This window comes from Scylla paramamosain, chromosome 23 (assembly GCF_035594125.1).
Source record: "Scylla paramamosain isolate STU-SP2022 chromosome 23, ASM3559412v1, whole genome shotgun sequence".
NCBI lineage: Eukaryota > Metazoa > Arthropoda > Malacostraca > Decapoda > Portunidae > Scylla > Scylla paramamosain.
The window spans coordinates 15,662,529-15,678,375 of NC_087173.1; the positions used below are offsets into that span (position 1 = coordinate 15,662,529).

Here is a 15,847-nt window from a genome sequence, read left to right on the forward strand (position 1 = left end):
TAGTAAGCTGACAAAAAATAAATAAATAAATAAATAAATAAATATATATATATATATATATATATATATATATATATATATATATATATATATATATATATATATATATATATATATATATATATATATATATATATGAAAGCAGAACCTGGTGTTATGACCGTCTGTGCAAAGGGTGCAAAAGGGACTTTCATGTTAAACCCTGCACCAAGTTACGTAGGTGGTGACTTAGGAAAGTGAGCTGAAATAAAGGCCACTGTGAGAAGGGGAGCATTTGTGGTCATAACAGTATATATATATATATATATATATATATATATATATATATATATATATATATATATATATATATATATATATATATATATATATATATATATATATATATATATATATATATATATATATATATATATATATATATATTTTTTTTTATGTAAGAAGGACACTGGCCAAGGGCAACAAAAACCAATAAAAAAAAATGCCCACTGAAATGCCAGTCCCATAAAACGGTCAAGGCAGTGGTCAAAAATAGGTGGATAAGTGTCTTGAAACCTCCCTCTTGAAGGAATTCAAGTCATAGGAAGGTGGAAATACAGAAGCAGGCAGGGAGTTCCAGAGTTTACCAGAGAAAGGGATGAATGATTGAGAATACTGGTTAACTCTTGCGTTAGAGAGGTGGACAGAATAGGGGTGAGAGAAAGAAGAAAGTCTTGTGCAGCGAGGCCGCGGGAGGAGGGGAGGCATGCAGTTAGCAAGATCAGAAGAGCAGTTAGCATAAAAATAGCGGTAGAAGACAGCTAGATATGCAACATTGCGGCGGTGAGAGAGAGGCTGAAGACAGTCAGCTAGAGGAGTGGAGTTGATGAGACGAAAAGCTTTTGATTCCACCCTGTCTAGAAGAGCAGTATGAGTGGAACCTCCCCAGACATGTGAAGCATACTCCATACATGGACGGATAAGGCCCTTGTACAGAGTTAACAGCTGGGGGGGGTAAGAAAAACTGGCGAAGACGTCTCAGAACACCTAACTTCATAGAAGCTGTTTTAGCTAGAGATGAGATGTGAAGTTTCCAGTTCAGATTATAAGTAAAGGACAGACCGAGGATGTTCAGTGTAGAAGAGCGGGACAGTTGAGTGTCATTGAAGAAGAGGGGATAGTTGTCTGGAAGGTTGTGTCGAGTTGATAGATGGAGGAATTGAGTTTTTGAGGCATTGAACAATACCAAGTTTGCTCTGCCCCAATTAGAAATTTTAGAAAGATCAGAAGTCAGGCGTTCTGTGGCTTCCCTGCGTACTATGTTTACCTCCTGAAGGGTTGGACGTCTATGAAAAGACGTGGAAAAGTGCAGGGTGGTATCATCAGCGTAGGAGTGGATAGGACAAGAAGTTTGGTTTAGAAGATCATTAATGAATAAGAAGAAGAGAGTTGGTGACAGGACAGAACCCTGAGGAACACCACTGTTAATAGATTTAGGAGAAGAACAGTGACCGTCTACCACAGCAACAATAGAACGGTCAGAAAGGAAACTTGAGATGAAGTTACAGAGAGGATAGAAACCGTAGGAGGGTAGTTTGGAAATCAAAGCTTTGTGCCAGACTCTATCAAAAGCTTTTGATATGTCCAAGGCAACAGCAAAAGTTTCACCAAAATCTATATATATATATATATATATATATATATATATATATATATATATATATATATATATATATATATATATATATATATATATATATATATATATATATATATATATATATATATATATATATATATATATATATATATATATATATATATATATATATATATATATATATATATATATATATATACTGTTATGACCACAAATGCTCCCCTTCTCACAGTGGCCTTTATTTCAGCTCACTTTCCTAAGTCACCACCTATGTAACTTGGTGCAGGGTTTAACATGGGTTACAAAGTCCCTTTTGCACCCTTTGCACAGACGGTCATAACACCAGGTTCTGCTCTCCTTATTGGCTGCCACTACCTGGGATCAGCCTCCTTACACTGCCACTTCTACACAGTGTAGTGTGGAGATAAGATTCACCTTTTGGCCTCCTATGGTAAACTACACAAATGAAATCGTCAGACTGTTTCACCCACCAACAGGCAGGGGAATATTACTACTGCCAAATCGCTCAAACAGCTGGGAAAGAATTCCTAGCCACATTCCAGGAAGGGCCAACCACAAGGAACACACACTTAAAAAGTCAAGGTATAATGCATAGCTGGACAAACTGCTCAAAGTAACAAATCCCACCCTACTGTCCAACAAAATATTATGTCTTCCAGCTGAGTAGCGTCATTTACAACCTCCTGGATGGCAGGCCTCGACAGGGCCTGAGGAAGGAGTAAAGCTTCACTACACAGCACTTTTAATCCTCTGCGGCCAGACCTTCTACAGGAGACTTGAGCAACAGTAGCATTTAACAGAACAACGTATACACAGTCAAGCAGCCCACAAACACAAACAGGAGGGTCTGCCACCAGGTACTTGCCTCACAATGAGACAAGAAATCACATCGTAATGTCTTGCATGGAAGCGCACTCACAGGCAGGTTGATGGTGACACCTAAACACTACACATATAAGCACGGGCATACTGCGGCAAATTACTCAAATACCTCTTAAAGCAACTAGCCCGCTAGCTGTATTCCTCCCAATCTCCTCAGAATAGTACTGCTGCCACCGTACATCCAACTGTTCAAACTAAAGACTTACTGACTTGGAAGCATGAGAATGCCCACCTCAGGTTCATCACAAGGGTATGACTCATACAGGAGGGGAGGAGGGCGATGGGGGTGCACCCCACCCCCTGCCCGCTCATCTCCACACTCACACTCAAAGCAAGATCCTAACTAATATAAATGAAATAAGTACTTGCAGAAAATAATTGTGACTGAACTATGAAGTCTGAATGCAAACTGATTAATTCATAAGCAGGGGGAACTCTTCAGCTAACTAGTATGTGGGAACAACTAGAAATATGGTAAATCATTTTGGGAAGGAGGGTAGATAAATGCGGGAGAGTTCATAGTAACTTCAGCGTGCAGCCACTCAACAATTATGTGTGTGGCATTCATACTTCCACTCCCTCTCTTCCTTCTTACTTCTCTCTTTCTATCTGTCATCTCCTTCTTTGTCTTCCTCTCTCTCTATTTATGCCCCACATAACTATAACTATATAACTATATATATATATATATATATATATATATATATATATATATATATATATATATATATATATATATATATATATATATATATATATATATATATATATATATATATATATATATATATATATATATATATATATATATATATATATATATATATATATATATATATTGTTATGACCACAGTTTTCACCCATCTCACAGCTGCCTCTACCTCGGTTCAGCCTCCCTAACCTACCTCCTGCATAGGCTAGTGTCCACATGTATGTTTACAGAGACCTACTAGTCTCCTGTAACGATTAACAAATATGAGACCGCCACCCAGTTTCACCCCACCAACAGGAAAGGGAGTACTGTAACTGCCAAATAACTCCAACCTGCTGAGAAAGAATCACAAGCCACTTCCCAGGAGGCACAGTTATGACAAGTCACAAACAGTTATGAGGATTGTAATATTCTATGAGCTACTGACCTCTCAAAACAAATCCACCCATTCATAGAATAATACGAATACCTTTTCTTGCTGAACAGAACGGTTTGCAGCCTCCCAGAAGACAGGCTCATACCACCCAGGAACGACAAGGCCCAGAGTAAGAGCAGACACTACTACACAACAGATAAACTATAATCCTCTGGGTTCAAAGCTCTTCGCAGAACTATGAGTCCCAGTAGCATTTAATGGCACAACGAAACGATACACCAAACACAGGACAACGCACAGGATGGGAGAGGAGGCTCATCGTCACCACGACTCTAAACTGTCACCCCACACTCAGTCAAAACCCTTATGACTGCTGTGTTACCTACTAAAATCGACAAGGGAGGGGATGCCACTAACTTACATAAGAACATAAGAACATAATAAATAAGGGAAGCTGCAAGAAGCGACCAGGCTTACACGTGGCAGTCCCTGTATGAAATATACCTACCTATTTCCATCTATTATCCCCATCCATAAACCTGTCTAATCTTCTCTTAAGGCTCTCTAGTGTCCTAGCACTAACAACATGACTAATGAGTCTGTTCCACTCATCTACCACTCTATTTGAGAACTAATTTTTTCCTATCTCCTTCCTAAACCTAAATTTTTCAAGCTTGAACCCGTTATTTCCTGTTCCACCCTGGTTGCTGATCCTAAGAATTTTGCTTACATCCCCCTTGTTATAACCCTTATACCACTTAAAGACTTCTATCAGGTCCCCTCTTAACCTATGTCTTTCTAAAGAATGTAAATTTAACAACTTCAATCTCGCCTCGTAAGGAATACTCCTCATCCCCTGTATCCTTTTAGTCATTCTAATCTCTACTGATTCTAATAGACCTATATCTTTCCTGTAATGTGGGGACCAGAACTGCACAGCGTAATCTAGATGAGGTCAGACCAGCGCCAAGTATAACTTTAATATTATTTCCAGCCTTATACATTTAACACTCCTAAAAATTAATCCTAGTACCCTATTTGCCCTGTTTCTGGCTCCTATGTATTGTTTCCCTAGACGGAGTTCAGAGCTAACTATAACTCCTAAATCTTTCTCGTACCCTGTACCTACCAGAGTTTGGTTGTTTAATGTGTACCTACTGTGTGAGTTTCCTCTACCTACGCTAAGTACTTTGCATTTATTGATATTAAATTGCATTTGCCATCTATCCGTCCATTCATTCATTCTATCTAAATTTGCCTGCAAGGCGATGGCATCCGATTCTGACCTAATTCATCTACCTATCTTTGTGTCATCTGCAAATTTACTAACATCACTATTAATTCCACTATCCAAGCCATTGATATATATTAGAAATAACAATGGCTCTAATACTGATCCCTGTGGCACCTGACTAACTACATGACCCCACTCAGATTTCGAGCAGTTTATTACAACTCTTTCTCGCCTGCCACTCAGCCATGACTCTATCCAGCCTAACACCTTCCCATCTATCTCATGTGCCCTAACTTTTCTCAGCCTTTGATAGGGTACCTTGTCAAATGCTTTACTAAAGTCCAGATATAAGATATCATAACTATCACCATTGTCTACTGCCTCGTACACTTTACTGTAAAAACTTAACAAGTTCCCCTTCGTGAAGCCATGCTTCACTAACTAACAAGCGCCCTCTAACGAGGGTAAATATATCCCTATTCAGTGCCAGTATTCCCTTCTTGTGTTACTATGTCTTGGCCTCGCGCGAACAGAAGCCTGACTTGATATGGGAAAGGGACTCGGTATGTAGACTCAGGCAGTGACTCATGCGAGAGGGAAGAGGAGGGGATGGGGATGGGGATGAGGAGGTGGCAGCCCGCTAGCCCACGCGCTCTCACTCATACTAGATTTTCCCCAGAGACTGGTATCTATGTAGCTGTGTTGTTTCTGATTACTCTGTAGGCAAGATGACCTCTTCAACTATATAATACTTGTATATATGACTCAGAAGAAAGGAATGAAAGGAAGTAAGGAAATTTAAATGGAGAAGGGGAGTAATTATGTGAAGTAAACATGGGTGGGAGGTGACACGGACTTATTGCACCTCAGGCATCTCTCTCTCTCTCTCTCTCTCTCTCTCTCTCTCTCTCTCTCTCTCTCTGTTTCATCTTCTCATCTTTCCCTCTCTGCTCATCATCTTCTTTGCTCTTTGCTATTTGTGCAGCTCAAAACAATATATATATATATATATATATATATATATATATATATATATATATATATATATATATATATATATATATATATATATATATTATGTTACACCAGGGTTATGGGAGCGGGTGGCAGCACTGTTGGAGGTGGCAGCACTGGGAGAGGCGGGAAAAAAGAGAGAGCGGAGATGTGTGGCCGAGAGGAAGCGAGGTGTGCCTGCCTGCTTTGGAAGTGTTTCCCTGCCTATTGAGTGCCCTGTTGAGTGCCTGTCGTGCCCTGGGAGACTTGTGGTGCCCCTGTGAACTTGTAAAGCAGTATACTTGCAGAGGATTTGTCAATAAACCTAGGAGATAGTGCCCGTGTTTTCCCTTGTGCTCTGGCCTAGTGTGTGTGCCATGTCCCAGCATTCAGAGTATGACTTATTTGAGGCCCCACTGGCTGCTCTAGTTTCTCGACCCGTGCCCGTGTGGATAACACGCCCGCCCGGAGTGAGGGGTGGGTGTAACAAGTGGTGTCATAGAGTGATATACAGGGAACAGTGAGCAGTGAGAGACGGTGAGTCATTATGGAGTCACAAGATGGCCGTCATGATAGGGCCGGCCGAGGGCGGCTCAAGTGAAGTTAAACCGGGCCAAATGGACTTAATTGCTGCCATGCTGGCCGGTATGAGGCAGGAAATGGCAGTGGACCGTGAGGCAAAGGCTCAGAGGGCACGTATGCTGGCTGAAAGGACCGATCAGCTGGCACGTGAGCATGCTCAATGGGTGGACGACCAGGTCCGCCATCTTGAGGATGTGCTACAAGCAGCCTCGCGTCCTTGAAGGCGGAAACACAGCAATACACCGACCTGGCTTGCGACAGCGTCAGGAATGAACTGCTGGACAAGGTGCAGACTCTGGAAGGTGAGGTCCAGGGCCTGAGGGAGAAGGTGAGGATGGAGAAGCAGCAGCGCGAGCTAGCAACAGCGCTCGCGGAGGAACAGGCGGCCCCACGTGTTGTGGCGGGAACCGCCGGGGTGGCGGACCTGATGGAGCCTGCCTGGGGCTCTTGGCAAGAACCCTCGGCTCGGGGGCCTCGCAGCGTCGTGTCAGAGCCGGTAGCTGCTTCAGGGGGCCAGGGAGCCATCAGAATCCCTCCCTTGAGCCCGGCTGGTGGCAGGCTGGGGCTCAGTCAACCCCCTTCTGCCGCCATCACCCCCTCTGTCTCCCTTCCCCGGTCGCCCCACCAGCTGCCCGCAGGAGTCGTGTTCACCCCTCAGTCCTTCAGCTTCCCGGCGTTTGGGGAAACGCAAGCTGGCGGAGTACGACGGGAAGGTAACCTGGGAGGCTTACGTCGCCCAGTTCGCGATGCTAGCCTCTGCCCAGGGCTTGAGCGAGGCTGAGAAGGCGCTTCAGTTGGCAACAGCGCTGCGAGGCCCCGCTCTGGGGGTCTTGGGGCACATGCCGCTGCCCCAAGGCGCCTGTTATGGAAGTGTGGCAGAGGCCCTTCAGCGCCGCTTCGGGCACCACCACCAGGCCGAAGTGTACCGGGCTCGCCTGAAGAAGAGGACTCGGGAGTGGGGCGAGACGCTGTCCTAGTTGGCGCAGAACGTGGAGGCGTTGGTAAGAAGGTCGTATCCCGCGGCCCCGGAAGAAATGATTGTGGTGCTGGCCTGAGATTCCTTCATTGACGCCCTAGACGGCCAGCAGCTGTAAATCTACGTCAAGCAGGCGCACCCTGGGGACCTGCAGGTGGCGCTGGCGAGGGCCTTTGAATTTGAGGCCTTCCTGAAGACGACCAGTGGCCAAGGGGCGGCCGCCCAACCCCGCCGTGACCTCCGAGGCCGGAAGGCGAAGGTGGAAAAGAAGCCACTGTCGAGGAAGGCAAGCCGAGATGGTTTTCGTGGCTCACGTTGGGGCTGTGGCGAGAAGGGTCACAGACACAGTCTGTGCCCGAGGGAACGAAGGACGTGTTCTCTCAACCGGCTGGGTTCTGATGCTGTTCAGCCTTGCTGCAAGGGCTGTGGCAAGTCTGGCCACCGCTCTAGTGCCTGCCCCAAGCCAAAGGAAGTGGTGCAGGCAGGAAACTCGGACAGGCTAGAGAAGGGGGCCGAACTCCAGCCGTCCTCAGTCCCCGGGCCCCGCCTTGTGTAAGCTGCTGCCAGACAACAAGCGAGATGCAGGTGGCGGGCTCAGTGGATGGGAACCCATGCTGCCTGACAGTGGACACCAGGGCTGAGAAGACTTTGGTAGGGCCTGACATGCTGGCTGCCACTCGAGTCCCAGACGCGCCACAGAGGCTGTGTGGCGTGACGGGGCACTGTGTGCAGCTCAAGGGACCAGTGGATGTTCGTATCGGCATGGGCAGCGCTGTGGAGCGGCTGCCGGTGTATGTCGCCGACTTGGACGAACCATGTCTGCTGGGACTCGACTACCTGATGAAGAGCAAGGATTGTGTCGACCTTGGATGGAAGCTGATGAGGGCGCGTGGCCAAGAAGTGCCTTTGCTTCCGGAGGTCGGTTGTGCGGAGGTAGTTGTGGCTGAGAGAGTGCACCTTGCCCCTAGGATGGAGGCCAGAGTCCGGTGTTGACTGTCCAGAGCGATGCGTGGATCGGAAGGCATGGTGGAGCCCACAGAAAACCTGCGACTGGCTGACGGTGTAGCAGTCGGGGGGAGCCTCGTTCAAGCGGGGAAGGAGTTAGTTACGGTGTTGGTAGCTAGCATTTCCGATGAGGTTCGGAAGGTGCCCGCTGGGGCCAAGCTGGGCACTTATGAGGAAGTGGAGCGCCCTGAGGAGACGTTGGAGAGCGTAGAGGTGGCTGCTGTGAGGCTGCTGCCTGACTTCCTGGAGGATTTGGCTCACCGGAGTGCCGCTAACCTGACGGAGGTGCAGACGGAGAAGGTGCGCTCAGTACGCGGACGTCTTTAGCAGGGGTGACATGGACCTGGGCCGCACAGGGTTGATGAAGCACAGCATCAACATGGGAAGTAGTTCACCCATCAAGAGCCCGCCTCGACATATCGCACCAGCCAGGTGAGAGGAGATGCAGCGCACCATCGACGAGCTGGCAGCGCAGGGGGTGATTGAGCGGTCGGACAGTCTGTGATCATCAGCAGTAGTCCTGGTTAAGAAGAAGGATGGCACGCAGCGCTTCTGTGTGGACTACCGGGCGCTGAATGACGTGACTGCCAAGGACTCTTACCCCCTGCCAAGGATTGATGACACGTTCGACACGCTGGTGGCGGGCCAGGCCATGAAGGAGACGTATGACCGGCGCATGAGGAACGTGAGGTATGCTATGGGTGACTTGAGTGCGGCTGTATAACCCCCACCGGAAGTGAGGGCTCTCGCCGAAGCTCCAGAGCCCTTGGGAGGGGCTATACACGATGGAAGTAGTACTCTCTGACGTCACATATCAGATTAGCCAGGGACGGAAGTGACCGTCTGTTGTCCACGTGGACCGGCTGTGGCATTACCACGGTCCGGGCCGCTACTCCTGGGGCCATGGCGTGGAAGACGAGAACGTGAGCCCCAGCAGCAGCGACGAGGACGTGGCAGGGGCTGCCCGAGACTGGAATGAGCTTGGAGTAGGCAGCGCGGCGAGTGACAGTGGTGACCTTGACCCAGAACTTGGGGCTAAAGACGCCCCCCTGGGTGGCGCTGTTGACTCGCCGCAGCCCACGCCTCCACCACCACAGCGACCTCGGCAGCAGAGGTGTAGACCACGGTGGATGAGAGACTTTTGTGATGTTCATGAGGATTAATTTTCTTTGTGTATTTCATTTATTTATTTCCACTTAATTTTCTTGTGTGTATGTGTGTGTCAGGGCAGCCGGGTCGTCTGCTTTGTAGGGGGGGATAGTGTTACACCAGGGGTATGGCTGCGGGTGGCAGCACTGTTGGAGGTGGCAGCACTGGGAGAGGCGAGAAAAGAGAGCGGAGACGTGTGGCCGAGCGTGTGGAAACGAGCGTGTGCATGCCTGCTTTGGAAGTGTTTCCCTGCCTGTTGACTGCCGTGTTGAGTGCCTGTCGTGCCCTGGGAGACTTGCGGTGCCCCTTTGAACCTGTAAAGCAGTGTACTTGCGGAGAATTTGTCAATAAGCCTAGGAGATAGTGCCTGTGTTTTCTCTTGTGCCCGGATCTAGTGTGTGTGTGCCTTGTCCCATCGTTCAGAGTGTGACTTATTTTAGGCCCCACTGGCTGCTCTAGTTTTTCGACCCGTGCCCGTGTGGATAACATGCCCGCCTGGAGTGAGGGGTGGGGGCAATAATACATATATATACGAGTATATATATATATATATAAATATATATATATATATATATATATATATATATATATATATATATATATATATATATATATATATATATATATATATATATATATATAAACTAGAGCAGCCAGTGCGGCCTAAAATAAGTCACACTCTGAACGATGGGACAAGGCACACAAACAGGGTCAAAGCAGTGGTCAAAAATTGATGAAAAAGTGTCTTGAAACCTCCCTCTTGAAGAAATTCAAGTTATAGGAAGGTGGAAATACAGAAGCAGGCAGGGAGTTCCAGAGTTTACCAGAGAAAGGGATGAATGATTGAAAATACTGGCTAACTCTTGCGTTAGAGAGGTGGACAGAATAGGGGTGAGAGAAACTGGCGGAGACGTCTCAGAACGCCTAACTTCATAGAAGCTGTTTTTGCTAGAGATGAGATGTGAAGTTTCCAGTTCAGATTATAAGTAAAGGACAAACCGAGGATGTTCAGTGTAGAAGAGGGGGACAGTTGAGTGTCATTGAAGAAGAGGGGATAGTTGTCTGGAAGGTTGTGTCGAGTTGATAGATGGAGGAATTGAGTTTTTGAGGCATTGAACAATACTAAGTTTGCTCTGCCCCAATCAGAAATTTTAGAAAGATCAGAAGTTAAGATATGAGATTGTGATCGGAGGAACCCAACGGAGAAGAAAGGGTGACAGCATAAGCAGAAGGATTAGAGGTCAGGAAAAGGTCAAGAATGTTGGGCATATCTCCAAGACGGTCAGGAATACGAGTAGGGTGTTGCACCAATTGCTCTAGGTCATGGAGGATAGCAAAGTTGTAAGCTAGTTCACCAGGATGGTCAGTGAAGGGAGAGGAAAGCCAAAGCTGGTGGTGAACATTGAAGTCTCCAAGAATGGAGATCTCTACAAAAGGGAAGAGGCTCAGAATGTCCTCCACTTTGGAAGTTAAGTAGTCAAAGAATTTCTTATAGTCAGAGGAGTTAGGTGAGAGGTATACAGCACAGATAAATTTAGTATGAGAATGACTCTGTAGTCGTAGCCAGATGGTGGAAAACTCGGAAGATTCAAGAGCGTGGGCACGAGAGCAGGTTAAGTCATTGCGCACATAAACGCAGCATCCAGCTTTGGATCGAAAATGAGGATAGAGAAAGTAGGAGGGAATAGAAAAGGGGCTACTGTCAGTTGCCTCAGCCACCTGAGTTTCAGTGAGGAAAAGAAGATGAGGTTTAGAAGAGGAGAGGTGGTGTTCTACAGATTGAAAATTAGATCTTAGACCGCGAATGTTGCAGAAGTTAATGAAGAAAAAGTTGAGGGGGGTGTCAAGACACTTAGGGTCGTCGACAGAAAGGCAGTCCGACCTGGGGACATTTATGGTCCCCTCCCCAGATGGAGACTCCGAGGCTGGTGTAGGAGTCGCCATGATGATTTTAAAATTTTTGAGTGAAGGGTGTGTGTGTTATTAGGTGCTTGTAGTTTTGTGTGGAGGAAGAGAGTTGTCTTTAGAGGGCAGGCAGTGACTGCCCCCTTGTGTTGTGAGACACAAAGGGAAACGTTCAGTGAGGTCACAGCTGGGTTTAATGATAGGTTCACAGCACCCCCTGAACAGTGCTTGAGACCTCACTGGGAGTAATTATCGTTTCGGCAGGTGTCTACTGCCTCCTCCTAATGTGTGTGTGTGTATATATATATATATATATATATATATATATATATATATATATATATATATATATATATATATATATATATATATATATATATACATATATCTGTGTGTGTGTGTGTGTGTGTGTGTGTGTGTGTGTGTGTGTGTGTGTGTGTGAGAGATAGTTAGATAGATAGACAGAGAGAGAGAGAGAGAGATGTACTCTGCATATGATATGTATGTATGCATGCTTAATTTAGATTGGCAACCGTGTCTAGCCTTACATTTTTCTTTTGCTTGGAAATCACTCCTGGTTCACATTTAATCTTCATTATAATTTTTTTTTTCCTTTCCTCTGTGAGGTTTACAAGGAGTAATGTTTCATAGCTGCCCTAATTTCTTTTACTCTTAAACCAGCTCCCGTCCTCTGCATCCATTTTGAGAAGAGAAGTGGTATGTTGGCTTGGGCTGGCAAAGAGAGCGGCGTTTTGTTTATATCCACCAAACTATCGACATGTCTGGAAATTACATACCGCTCTTAATAATGCTCAGAAATAGTCTAGAATTAGAAATACTCAAGATTAATTTACAAGTATAAACTGCCACCAAAAAAACAACATCTTGTTATATCTGAGTCATAATAATGTTGCTACATTTAGAAAATGTATCAACATTAACATTAGAAAAGCGCTACATTAGCGGAATTTCTACTGCTAGGAGTAACTTTTATTTTGAAAGTAAAAGTTGATTTTAGGAGCAACTTATAGGGGCGAAGTCGAGGATGATAGCACTCCTAGGAGTGATCTTAGGAGTACTCCTAGGAGTCTTTATTAACACGGGCCCAGGACTGCCAATGGAGTGTGTTTTATTTGCAGAACACTACACGAAATGGTATCCCGTGCACCATCCTCATGTTGGGATAGTCTCTGTTAGGATGCTAGGAACTCTAACATTATTTGAAAAATTTCATCAAAGGTGAAACTCGTATACCGAAAGCAGGAACAAAGCAGATGTTATAACATATATATATATATATATATATATATATATATATATATATATATATATATATATATATATATATATATATACATATATAGTTATTTATGAACTGCGCAAAGAAAAAGAAAGAAAAAGAGTGAGAGTATGAGAGTGAGCAAGAGAAGATATCTGAACCACGATGATATGATGAGTGCCTGCCTGACACCTACCTAGTTTACTTTAAAATCTCTGAGCATATACTCAGACGCCTTCTCCAATTAAATTTCCTTATTTCCTTTCGTGCCCTCATGTTGAACCAAATCATATTATATAGTAGAAGGGCTGACCTTGCCTATAGAGTAATTAAATTCCATCTAGCTCTTGTAGTTTGCTCACAGTAAGTTTCGGAAGATAATTGACTTGTGGAGCAACGCTAGTGACGAGTGTGGCGAGGGCAGCTAATGGTGTCACCATATATATATATATATATATATATATATATATATATATATATATATATATATATATATATATATATATATATATATATATATATATATATATATATATATATATTTATATATATTTTTTTTTTTTTTATTCAAAAATACAGCTCTGCTTGGTTTTGCAGTTTTTTTCGTGCAACAAAAAAATTGAAAAAAAATAACTTAGTCATTTATTTTGTCTTGTTTACCAAGAATTAAACGACAAAAATTATCAACTACATTTTTATTAACAACAGTATTACCTATTGTATTGATATGTAGCTGTTTACAAGTCCCAGAAAAAAAAAAAGTGTGTAATTTACGATAACTGAATGAATAATCCAGATTTTTTTAGCTGAAAGACTAAGCTGCTGGTGACATTTGGCAACTCTGAAAACTCCCCATTACATTAATTGAGGCTGCTCCCAGTACTATTCTTCTACCCTCTCTTGGACAAGGTGGAGCCACCTCTGCACCCACAGACAGGCTGTCTTCTCCACAAGGCTGCCATAGTCAGCTGGCAGAGCTAGCAGTGCTGTTCTAGGGACATGCGTTCCCACATGTTTTGTTTAATTAAAACTTTTTAAAACAAACTCACTTATATAAAACTGAGTCCTGAAGCTGAAAAAAAGAAAGATATGAAGACAAATGTGTACGGACTGAACTAACTCATATTGATTTACAGATATAGATGATTGTGACATTACGAAATGTAACTGACTTGCATATGGGGCACTCAACAGACTCCTTGATATCACGTAGCTTTATGAGGCAATGCCTGCAGAAACTGTGTCCACAAGCAGGTAACGCCACTGGCTGATGACGTTTGTTATCCCAAGCGATTTGACACACCATACATTCTTTTACTACATTATCCATGGTCTGAAAAAAAAAAAATAAGATTATATAATATATATATATATATATATATATATATATATATATATATATATATATATATATATATATATATATATATATATATATATATATATATTAAAAGTATGCGAAGTGGATGGCTGGTAGGTCATCTACATGTATTTTCTTGCATTGCATAGCGCATAATTATACCAACTCAATATGTTCTTACACAACAGACTTTGAGGTTATTCAGTTATTCAGTAACTGAATTTTCACTAATGAACTTTTACCACTTCACCAAATTTAATAACAAAGTTGTTAGGGACTAATGACTATCATGAGTTAGAAAACTATGACTTGATATAAATAGTTTAGAAAATGTGTTACCGATAAGTCACCATTATTATAGTCACGAAGAGTTCAACAATTTACTCATTAATAATGCATTACATACAGCATTGATGTACAATACAAATAGTATACCACGTAACCTTTTTTTTTTTTTTTTCAAGCAGACAGGCAATGCTTCTTATATTTCTTCATGATATGAAGATATCATATCCTTTTGTAAAAAAAAAAAAATCTGATAACATTGAAAACTTGCATAAACTTAATGGGTACACTTCAGCAACAAACGATAGGAATCATTATAGTGATGGTATATTTGAAAAATCACATCTCATTCTAAGTTGTAAATTAAATATGTTGTTCAAATGAAATTTCAGGAACACTATTTATTGATGGGGTGTACATGATGAAACGCATTATCATCGGTGTTGTTCAACGTAGACCGAACGTAAATGCAAACTCATTCACAGAAACATTAGAGGACTCAGCAAACACAGACATATTGGATTTGTACTGGACCAATGTTGTTTTCCGTTAAAGCAACTAGCAGCCCAATATTAGCAAACTTACCTTCTTATATTGGACCAGTATATATCATTTTTCATTTGTTCAATGGGCTCTTAACGGGCACACATCAGAACCGATGCTGGCCAATGTGTGTCATCCGGTACTGTTCCAGTGTCCATTATAAACATGTATTGGCTCAATATCGGTACAAATCTTAATACCAATTTCTATCCACTTCCTATGCTAGTAGTTCATTGTTATTCCATTGTCCACTAAAATGGGTAAGTGTAGTAGTAGTATATAATAGAATAATAGAATTAAAACAGATAACAAAGCAGAGTCGATATAGGTAGATATTAAGAAAGGATCGCAGTCAGTAGTACTAGGGGTAGTTTACAGGCCACCGACCAGTACAGAGGAAATTAACACCTCACTGTGGCAGGAATTAAATAGAGCAAGCAGGTACAGTCAGGTATGTGTGGTAGTAGATTTTAATTTTAGGAATATCAACTGAAGTCTGATTGTGGGTAACAAGGAAGCAGAGGAATTTCTTAAGGTAATTCAGGATAATTTTTTAAAACAGGTAGTCGTAGAACCCACAAGGGGGAATAATATTCTAGATTTAATTCTTACTAGCAGGGAGGAAGCAGTCACGCAGGTAGAGGTTGGAGGACAGCTAGGTAACAGTGACCATAGGGAAATTAGGTACAATTTAGCATGGGAAGAAACTGTTAGAAACAAAAACACTAGTAAAATACCTGACTTTAGGAGAGCAGATTTTGAAGAATTAAAAAGGTACCTCCAAGGAGTGGACTGGCAAAGGATGCAGGGTGAGATCAGGTCAGGGACGGAGTTCAGAGAGATAAGGCTGGATGAGAGAGGTGAGGTGAGGCGTGAGGGTGTAGGACAAGAGAAGGGAAGATGTGT

General features: G+C 43.2%; 1 protein-coding gene across 1 annotated transcript in view; it reads right to left on the reverse strand.

Annotated features, from left to right (window-relative positions):
• The window catches only part of LOC135112269 (uncharacterized), a 98,630-nt gene extending 84,547 nt beyond the window's left edge, over nt 1-14,083 (reverse strand). The window contains exon 1 of the mRNA XM_064026557.1: nt 13,926-14,083. Within this exon, the coding sequence (XP_063882627.1) occupies nt 13,926-14,083 (158 nt within the window). The remainder of the gene's footprint in view (nt 1-13,925) is intronic.
• Between the last annotated feature and the right edge of the window lie 1,764 nt (nt 14,084-15,847).